At 36.6% G+C, this 11,397-nt stretch overlaps 1 protein-coding gene across 1 annotated transcript; it reads right to left on the bottom strand.

Moving 5' to 3' along the window:
- Positions 1-250: 250 nt before the first annotated feature.
- On the bottom strand, positions 251-808 carry LOC110721302. The gene has a single exon (XM_021900440.1). The coding sequence runs from the start codon at positions 806-808 to the stop codon at positions 251-253; it is 558 nt and encodes a 185-aa protein (XP_021756132.1).
- Between the last annotated feature and the right edge of the window lie 10,589 nt (positions 809-11,397).

Here is an 11,397-nt window from a genome sequence, read left to right as displayed (position 1 = left end):
TTTTATAAATATTTTATTACCAATGAGATTGTACAAAAGTATACATGTGTTGCTAGCTTGCTAGTTGCTACCATATAAAAACCCTTAGTTATTTAATTGTTGCTTATTTTAATAATTTCCTGATATGTATTATAAATTGCTTTTTAATAAGCTAACCTTCTATCAACTAACCCCCAACATTAGGCAAAACACCATTATTAAATAATGAAATGGGTTTGCTAGTCCTTAATTAGACCTTTCTATCAACTAATTAATTAGTGAGAATGTTAAGGAGTAAAACTCTAGTTCTCGTCAACCGCCTAATAATAGACTCTAACTCAACTTCAAGCTCTTCCATGGCACTTGCTACTTCCTCTAATCTCTTATTTGCCACTACAATATCCATTGAATCACATCTCTCTAACAATCTTTGGCAATTTATTCGCCTTAATTTCGAGGCGAACGATGAACTTTTGCCATGATTAACACTAGGTATAGTAGTTGGCAATATAACAAGAGATAAAAGAGACTCTAAAATAGAAATAGTAGCCCCTTTAACCTCCCTTAAAACATGCACAACAACTATAAGACTATGGTCTAAAAGCGAAAGATCGGACGTAAAACATTTACTCTTCATCGTCCCTTTTGTGATTCTAAGGCATTTAGCCACCTTCTTCTTGAGCTTCTTCCGGTGTAGGGTGTGTGCCACGATGTGGGCGTCGAAGTCAAACTCTTCAATCTTGGCTCGACGAAGAGTGTGTTGGAGGTCTTGGAGGTGTTGTTTGATTAGTAAATGAACTTCCCTTGTTGTACCACACAAATCTAGCATCTTCAATGAGGCCTCCGAGATCTCTCGAACGGACAACATCGTCTCCTGTTGCTGGTGGTGAAGGGCTTGTTGGATGTGTGGTGAGTGTAGTAGATCATTTGCACATTTGTGGAGATCACTTAAATCAGTGAAATTAGGGCGAGGAGATGACATATCTTATTATTGAGGGGTGATAATGACAATTTTTTGACAAATAATTTGTGTATATTCTGATAAGTATTAACCAAACACAACAAGAATCTGTGCTTTTACCTACTACTCAAATTTAAAAAGCCGCTAAAAATACAAAAACTGTCGCTAGTATAGTAAGTGAATGAAATCAAATTAAGGTTGAGGTTATAGAATATGAATCTAAGTAGATGTGATCTTATATAATTGTAATTGTAGAAAAACATCTAAATAAATGTAGGAAGAAGAACGTGAAGTTTCCTTTTATGATGATGTACGGAATGTGTACAAAAAGCTAGGCTGGGAACAGCTAGTTAAATGTAGCATATTTGCCACTAGGAACCTTCCGTAGTAACGTACGTACGTGGTCGATTACATGAAATAGACAACGTACCAGGTTGAATGCCAAATGATTATATTTATTGCATGGAGGTGGTTTATTAGATGTATTATATTGTAACATTGTTTTTATGTTGCATGTTGTAGGCGACAAAGGAAGTATTTCTACTAAACATGTTAAAACTCGATTCAAACCAAATCACTTTGAAAATTGAGTGTTGACTAATTAATACTCATGACTTAAAATGAATACATATAAACCTGGACTATTTGGAAAGAGATTGAATCGAGTCATTGATCAATCGACAATTATCAAAGTATTATGAGGGTTTTTTTTTCATTCATCTATCCTTTTTAATTAGAGACTTTACAATCCGTTTAAAAGACCCATGAAATGTGTAAAGGTTGTAAAACGATAATAAGTCTTTGATAAGACGAATCTTATAACTTAATTATTATAGCAAATTTGTAAGAAAATAAAAGTATTTATTAAAAAATTCACCAATGATTATAAGATATCATTCTCGTTTCAATATTAGTTATTTGTATATGTATCCGAGTTACAAATACTATCTCCGTAAGAGTAATTTCTACATCTTAGATCCATATAAATATAATTGCAACAATTGTAAGTATATGAGACGTTGTACGTGTGAAACTAGGTAGTAGATTTGAAAAATACATATGTACATGTACAATGTATCTCAAAGGAAACAGATAATGCATCATATAATGCATCTGTCATGTTGTGATTCAATAAGATAAGATTTCTGAAAGAAAATCTATGATGATGATCTGATAAAGATCCATAGTATTAGGGGGTGATGCTCCTTGAAATTACTTAATTTGCCTTGCTGAGTAAGTGCCCTTAATTAGCTAAATTTGGGTGTACTACGTTACTACTATATTATTTAATACAAGTATCATATAATACAGTATTACTATATGTTAATATGTTTTTCTACACGTATTGGCCAGAAATTAATAGATCCAGTTTTCCAATTCCGGATTAAAAGTATTTGGGAGGAGATGTTTCATGTTTGTTGCGCACGAGTGGACTGCAGGGTGCTTTAATTTTTATTGCATTCATACTTATTTAAGAACAATAGTTAGGACTTAGAAGAGGCTCAACATTTAGGGCCAAACTAGTGTGTGGCAATATTTGTGCTATAAAATCATAAACTATATAATTACATAAAATAAGTGAACAATAATAACTAATGAAAGTAAATTAAAACTCTCAAATTAATATTTTGTACAAATTAAAGTATTTAATTGAATATGAAATATAATTAAAAGATAGCAAAGTTGATAAGAGCATTAATTCATTTGTTATTGGTCTTGTGTTTAAACCTTGTGATATGTGGCATACTTCTAATACATATGAAGGGTGTCACATGACACATATATTGTATTAGTAACGCTTTTTAATATATAAAAAATAAAAAATAACAATAATAATAATAATAATAATAACAATAGTAATAATAATATAACGTTTAGGGCGATTAGGGCAAGGGACCTCAACGGCTTCCACGTCATATTCCCGGTAGCTTTTCGGCGGCTTTAGGTGCGTTTAGGTCAGCGGCAGGGTTCTTGGTTGGTGTGCAATCAAATCAGGCGAATTTCAGGTCCTCTCAACGCTATTTCAGTGCAGTTTTTGGGTGAAAATCAGGAGGAATCGGGCTTCATTTTTGCATTCTTGTAGACGGTATTCAGGCGGCTTTAAGGCAGCTTCTCCAGCGAAGGTTCAGTCAGGCGTATTGCTGCCGGTTTTTTCCAATTTCCGGCAACATTGAGGCTGGTTTTTCGGACGTTTTTGGGGCTATTTCCGGGCTATTTTGAGGCAAGTTTTCGGGGCTGTTTTCAGGCAGGTTTTCAGGCGAATTCTGGTCATTTTGAGGTGATATTCGGCTGTTTCTGCGCGTGTTTTAGGCTGCGTTTTATTGCGGCAATTTCTGGTGCAGTTTCGAGTGCTTTTGGGTGCAGTTTTTGGTCTGTTTCTGGTGCAATTTCTGGCGTGTTTCTGGTCAGTTTACTTGCGTTTTGGCTCTGGTTTAGGTCTGGTTGTGGATTGGTGTTTCTAGTCAATTTGTGGCCAGTTGTTCTAGTGCGTTTTGGGTGTATTTTTGGTTGATTTTCTGGTTGTTACAGGCAGTGGTTTATTTCAGCCATTTCTCGAGGATTTTGGGTGTATTTTGGTGCAGTTTTGCGTGATTTTTGGTTTCTTGCGGCTGGTTTCTGCTGTAGTTTTTGGGTGTGGCTATGTATAGCTATGTCGGCTGCCCGTTTGAAGTTTCATTGCCCTTTTGTAGGTCTTAGTGGTAGTCAAGATGGACGTGGCAATGACCTTAGTAGAAGTTCTCTAATCAAACATCTTTGTGATCATCATTTTTGTATTGGTGCGTGGGATATCACACGACATTCTCTTACTTCTAATTTGGTTGTTTATACTGAGGCTGAAGTTACTTTTTCGCGTATGGGGATTTGGTTATGTGGGGTTTGCTACAAAACGCATACGCATCGGGCTAAGTGTCGTCATAGTCTAAGTGAGATTGTATCACCCCCGGATGAAGGAGATGGTGTTGTTCGTTTTGTGCTTCATGGTTTCTCCAAGCCGCAAGCTCCCTCTTCTTCGGCTCAGCTTGGGCGCATAGGTGGTTTGGTGCAAGATCAACATTTTGGTTTTGATGTGGCTCTTCTTGATTGTTTTTTCTCCAAGGGGTTTCGTACTATCAAGTCTATACCTCCCAAGTGTTGTTTGGGGTTTTCTCGGGTTCTGAAAGGTGCCCTTGATAAGGTGATTTCTAGGCCTGATGACATTTCTATTTGGGTCTCTTTGTTGGTGTTACCTCTTTGCACCCTTAAAACCTTTCGCCCACGGAGCAGCTCTGAGTCTAGGTCTTCGGTAAAACGTCGGCATCAAGAAGAAAGTATTTCCCGTGCTATTTGCTCTTGGAGTGCACCAGGTGGTAATTTGCAGCTTGTGAGGGATACTTTGGCAAAGGATTCTCCTACTTTTTCAGTGGTTGGTGATGAGGACCTTGATTTGGAGGAGCGTAATATCAAGTAGTGTCGTAGGAAGATTTGTAACGGCCATTTCACTGCTGTAGTCCGGGTTCTTTCTTCTTCAGGCGTTGCTCCTTATAATGACGCCACTCTCGCGGATTTACAGTCTAAACACCTTACTTCTCCGCCTCCATCCTTGCCTGATATACCTGTTGATGGCCTTCATCTCGTTACTACTTCTGCTGTTGTTTTGGATCGGATTAAGAGTTTTCCATGTGGCACATCATGTGGTAGGGACGGTTTACGTGCTCAACACCTTCTGGATTGCTTGACTGGTGCTGCTGTGGCTGTATCAAATGAGTTAGTTGACTCTATTTTCGCGGTGGTTAATCTCTTTCTAGCTGGAAAGTGTCTTATGGAACTAGGAGAGTATATTGCTAGTGCTCCTCTTACCCCACTTGTCAACCCTGGTGGTGGTATTTGTCCTATAGCCGTGGGTACTATTTGGCGGCGTCTAGTTTCGAAGGTGGGTGCTGTTATGGTTGGCCAATCTTTAGGAAGTTACTTTGATGGTCTTCAATTTGGCGTTGGGGTTTCTTCAGGTGGTGAGGCAATTCTTCATGCTGTGAATCGGTTGATTGAGGACCGTGGTTCTGATGTTGGTCTTTCTATGTTGTTGATGGATCTTCAAAATGCCTTCAACCTTGTTGATCGTATGGTCATGTTGCGTGAAGTTCGTCGTCGTTGTCCAGGCATTTCGTGATGGGTTAAATTCTGCTATTCTAATCCAGCCAGATTGTATTATGGGGACCAATCCTTATGGTCGTGTCAAGGAGTGCAGTAGGGTGATCCCCTTGGTCCTCTACTTTTTGCTTTGGTTTTACAGCCCCTGGTTTGTAAAATCAGAGATGCTTTTGACTTATGTCTTCATGCGTGGTATTTGGATGACGACACTGTTATTGGTGACACTTTGGTGGTGGGGAAGGTTCTGCAGTTGATTATGGAGGAAGGGCCTCGTTTTGGGTTACATCTTAATGTGGAAAAAACTGAAATTTTCTGGCCTACAAAAGACCCTCGAAGCAAGCTTGTGGGTGTTTTTCCGCCCAATATTGTTAAGTTGCTTGGTGGTCCTGCTAGTTCTAATTCCGGTTTTGGTGGAGAGCTTGTGATGTAGAGGGTGACCAAGACCATTGCGCTTATGGATAAGGTTGCTCTGCTTGATGATCCTCAGTGTGGGCTATTGTTACTTAGGGCATGTACCGGAGTTTCTAAACTCTACTTTGCATTGCGTACTTGTCCTAGTACTTTTGAGACGGCTCAGCGCACATTCGACGGGGCTCTTCGATCTTCCTTGGAGCGTATTGTTACTGCTTCGGGGCCTGGGTTTGGCGATTGGCAATGGCGACTTGCCACCTTACCATTTGCGTTTGGAGGGCTTGGGGTATATTCTGCAGGTGATGTTCGTAATTATGCTTTTCTTGCTTCTCGGTTACAGTCTGCTGGGTTGCAGACACAACTTTTATGGCATGCTGGCATTGTTGGTCTTGGACGATCCTTTGGAGATGCGTTGAGTCTGTTTAATGGAATAGTGGAGTCTGACATTATGAGTAATCCTAGTGAGGTCGCTGCCCCTAAACTCATGAAGAAATTGGCAGATATATATTTCACAAAGGTTACCGCTTTTGCAGAATCCGCCTATTCTTTGTCTCCTCGGCAATCAGCATTGTGGAAATCGCAGCACGGAGATCACACCTCTGCTTGGCTTCACACAGTCCCTATTTTTGGGTTGGGTCAGACGATGAACCCAAAGACCTACCAGGATGGGTGTTCCATTGTTCTCTATCTCGACGCCGTGCTCTGCTTGTTCTCGGGTTTTTACTGGGGATATTTTCGGTGATCACGCGGTGTCGTGTGCTGGTATTGTGGGCATTAAACATCAGCATAATGTTGTCCGGGATACCCTTGTTGATATCTGCTACAGATCTAGGATTTCGGCAAGAAAGGAGGTTGACATAGGGTTGTCTGGAGGGAATGACGGGGCCCTCAAACCTGCTGATGTGTTACTTTATTCCTAGGATCGTGGTCGCGATGTTTGTGTGGACTTAACAGGGTCTTCTCCTTTGACACAGATATGGCTATCTGACTTTGTTCCTGGGCAGGTTGTGGCTGATGCGGCTTATCGGAAGCGGGTGAAGTATGAAGCTAGTTGTCGGCTGATTGGATATGGTTTCATTCCCTTCTCCTTTTCTTCGCTTGGGGAATTAGAGAAGGAGGCTATTGCGTTGCTGAAGCGGGTTCAGAGGTTGTCGACGACGCAAGACATTGGGGTTCGTGCTGCAGCTTATATCTTCACTAGGGCAGGCTTTGCTATAGCTAGAGGAGTGTGGGCCCAGATTATATCTCGGCTTCCCACTAATTTATTGTAGGTTGTATAACTTTGTCTGTTTTTGAGATAATAATAATAATAATAATAATAATAATAATAATAATAATAATAATAATAATAATAATAATAATGTATAGATATAGATTATGAGATTAATAGCTTACATTATAAGAAATAATACATGACACTTTTTGGTGTAATATTTTGTTGACCCTAAAGTTTTGATGATGATTTAATGGAACCTAAGCAAACTCATAAGACTTAACTTTCTATTTGAGTTGTGTGGATAATCTTAGTAGGATCGAGTTATGTGCAATGATGATCCAGAGGAGGATAGAGCTTTTAACAAAGTTCGAAGGCAGCTCATGGAATTAAGGAAAGCAATGAAGAAAATTAGAAGTCGAGTTCCTTGAGGGAGGAACTGACGCTTCAGAGTCGAAGCCTCAAAGAGAAGAACTCGAGAAGCCTAAATAATTTTCTATTTTATTCTAGGCTTCTTATGTTCATATTTAGCACATTGATATTATTAAGAGTCAAGTGGATTTTTATTTAATATAATGCAATTTTATTTTCCATATTTGCTGGATATTTTATTTAGGTAATATTTGAGAAATTATCTTTTTGGAAAATATCATTTAGTAAAAGTTTTTCTGTTTAAATTATTTACTTATCTTTTGGAAAATATGTTTTGGGAGAATATCTTTAAAATGTGTGTTTTACCTTGTCAAATTTTGTTGAGAAGAGTGGGGAAGTGGTAAACAGTTTACAGTAAAAATAGGGAAGTTGCTTCTGCTTGCTGCTCAAGTTCCCTCTAACTGCACTTCCTAAAATTAAGGAAGTTGTGACTTAGTGCGACAAAAGCAACAGTGAAAGCAACTACCTAACCCTTCTATAAATAGGTTGAGTTTTCAGTTGAAAAATACACACTTGAGCATTACATTCTGTCCTATTTTGAAAGAGTTGAAATCCACTTGAGTTCTTAAGTGTCTTTGTGCTAAGTATCAGAGTTAATCTTGTGCTATATTGGGTAAGAGTTTGAGTGATCAACTCTAAGTGTGGGTTGCTTTGAGTGAAGCAAGGAGAAAGAGAGTTTGAGAGATCAACTGGTTGAGGGATCAATTAATAGGGGAACTCAAGTTCGTTGAGGAACTCAAGTTTCTAATAGGTTGTTTGCCCAATTATAATTAAGAGTTGAGTTTTAAAATTCCCTTGTGGTCGTGGTTTTTCTTCTTGATTAGGGCCAAGAAGTTTTCCACGTAAAATCTCTCTTTGCGCTTTAAGTTCCTTTAAGCTTTGTTTTTATAAATTCCGCAAAAAATCACCCTAGTTCCTTTACAATACAATTTCCCCCCCTCTTGTATTGTTCATTCGAATCAACATATTTTTTCGGCCAAAACTTTTTTGGTGTAACATGACATCTATTTATTGTACACTCTTGTTTTTGGATGAGTCTTGTAAATTAATAGTGATCACCAAAGGTGTAAAAATTATGTTGATGAAAATGGGTGTGTTTCAATGTGTTAAAGGATCAACTCAATTAAAATCTTTAGCTGATGGTTAAAGCCCATAAATATGTTTATACTCTATCACTTCCCCTCACACAAAAGCCCCATTTTAAAAGTGAGGGGTGTATGAGATTCGAACCTGTAACCTTTGTGTTACGCGAGCTCCAATACCACGTTAGAGGATTATCTCAACCAATAGTTTAAGCTGATGATTGAGGCCAGGAATATGTTTTATACTCTATCACAATAATTGTGTAAGGAACAAATGAATATAGCAAAATTCCATATTTTAATGGACATAAAAGTTCATTTGGGGCATATATAATTGAAGCAAAATTATTGTGATTTCAAAATATATATATATATATATATATATATATATATATATATATATATATATATATACATGTTTTCTATCCATATGCAAGCTTTATTTCACAGATTCAGTAAAAAATTAAAAAAAAATAAATTAAACCACAACTTACACCATATTTCATTCAAGTAATGCTTTAGATATTCATGTCCATACTCCAAAATACGAGCTACCAAATATGCCTATGTTAAGAAGAAATTCAAATCTCACTTAATAATGTTCTTACATGTTAATGTTAACATATAAATACGCCAAAAATCCACTCATTAAATTAAGGGGCCGTTTGTGTAATACCCGAATATTTTAAGATTTTATCCAATATATTTTATAGCTAAAATATGATATTTTAAATTATTTTATGAATTTTTATACTCTATTTTTGTTATCCTATAAAAATTATCTTAAACCCTAACATAGTTATCAATTGCTTTTAAAAATAAATAAATAAAGGGAACCACTGTTTCGTACTTTTGTGCGTGGGATTCATTAGCCAAACCAAAAAAGAATTGATTTTGTTAAAAGTTGTTTTTTTTCATCATTCTCCAATCTCCATTATCTTATTTATTGATTTGTAAAGAGATCCCACGATAAGTTTGTTAATGAAGGCTGCGATTTGCGACGTTGCTCATCCATTTCTTCTTCGAATATCGTAGTTGATAGTATTTTCTTGAAAGGTAATCACACTATCAATCTTTTGGTGTTCTTTGATTATAATTTGATTGTATTGTTTATTATATGAAATCACATGAACTTATTAATCTTGGAGTTGTATGTTTATAATTTATTGTCTCGTAATCACACAAATTTAATTTTTTTGAATTGTATGTTTATGATCTATTATCTAGTAATCACACTATCAATCTTTTGGAGCTGTTTGATAATAATTTGATTGTATTATTTATTATATGTAATCACACGAAACTTTGGAGATATTTGTTCTACATTTCGTATTATTATGTGTGATATGATTTATTGCTTGTACTGTTTGTATATATGATTAATTATTATGATATTGTATGATTTGATTTGATTTGAATATCGTATTATTTTTGTTGTATATAATTGATTGTACAATTATTTCTAGGGTTTTTAATATTGTTGCTATAAAGAGTATTGTTTTATTGAGGTTTAGGGTTATTAAATGCAGAGTATTATTTTTAGGTTGTGAGTTAATTATATTTGGGAACTAGTTTTATTGCCCTATAAGAGTTGAGATATATTATAAACTGGAAATGGCGTGTTACATTATTTGGAAACCCGTGCCATTATTGAGATACAATTTCATTAATTTTTGAATGGTTATATGATCGACGTATGAGATCAAAAGGTTGAGAATTATTATTTTGTTCTTGGTTTGAGGCTCGGCGTTATACACCTTAGTCCTTGACATGTTGGTAAGGAGATAATGATCATGAGTTAAGAATGAGGTACAATCTTTATTTATATTTTTTTATGGTCCACTACAGTGGGATTTGACCCATATTGGTCATGGTTAAAGGTGTTTTATGGTTATTGAGAGTATTCAAGTTTTTATACTTGTTGGTTTGCTATTCGAATTACTCATGTCCAAGGCTAGGTATTGAACAAAGAGTTAATTGAGTAAAAGATCGTATTATTATTCGAGGTTAGGTTTGACAAAGGTTATTTCCAGAGTACAATGTGTAATGTAGTTTTGAACTACATTGTTTAATTGAGCTATTAGTGTTAATTATTCTATTATACTCTGTATTCTGATATGTGATGATTACTCAGCTTTTTGCTGACGTGTGTGTTGTTTTGTTGTGCTTTCTGGGTTTGCGGCCATGTCTTTTTCTTATGGTGGCCCTGCGACGATCTATTTTGGAATTTGTCCTTAATGGTGAGCATTCAAGTTTGTCTAAACAGGTTGATCAAGTGATCGTAGCTAAAGGAGCTCAAGTGTTTCGATTAGTATTTTATAACAAGTTTGTAATGTTTTATAAATAGCTCACCTAGTTTATTGGGTTGTAATTATTGAGATTTTGTAAGCCTTAGCACTTGACAAATTGTTGAGTGTGGCGGTAATACCTCCGATTTAGGTATATGCTTTCGCAATTTTATTCAAAAGTTGCTTTTTTTTTTATTCTTGTTTATTATTAGCTTGTAAATTGGGGGTGTTACAGTTTGGTTCGCATAGGGGAATCGGAATGGAATACAGAAAGGGAATGAAGGAGAAAGGAAAGGATTAACCCTGAATTGCCCTGGTTGTTTGGTTGTATCCAGGAAACGGAATGAAATGCTGATTGATTCCCTTTGTGGCTGTTCGGTTCAAACTAGGGAATCAAAACATTCTTGATTCAGACAACAACAACAAAAAAAAAAAACAAAAAACTCATTCGTGCTATAGCAAAAAAAAATTTCAAGAATGCAAATTCTATAACAAATTCAATCACCATGAAGGCATTTATGAACAAATTAAAGAGTAATATCTTATTACAAGTGCATGAACGATTAAAAATCTTGTTCGTGTTAACAAAAGTAAATAAGAAATGCGACATTCCTCTTCATTCTCTCTCCATCACATCGCCTCCGCCATCGTCGACACCCCACTAACCTCCTCCGCCGCCCTTACCAGTTTAAAACAAGGCAAATCCACAAAGTTACATAAATTCAAGAGAAAAAAAACGAAAACTGCATTACAAAATAGAGGAATTAGGGCTTCCCTGTAGCAGACGATCGACGGTCGCAAAAGGGTGGTCGACGGTCACGGATCTGATGTCAGAAGGCTCACCAACGACGGCGACGACTTTGAGCTCGTTAGGGTTCACTTGAGAAGCTTGAGAAGAGAGAG

This window comes from Chenopodium quinoa, unplaced genomic scaffold (genome assembly GCF_001683475.1).
Source record: "Chenopodium quinoa cultivar QQ74 unplaced genomic scaffold, ASM168347v1, whole genome shotgun sequence".
Classification (NCBI taxonomy): domain Eukaryota; kingdom Viridiplantae; phylum Streptophyta; class Magnoliopsida; order Caryophyllales; family Amaranthaceae; genus Chenopodium; species Chenopodium quinoa.
Note: the sequence above shows the minus strand (reverse complement) of the source record. Positions and strands in the feature narration are given on the sequence as shown.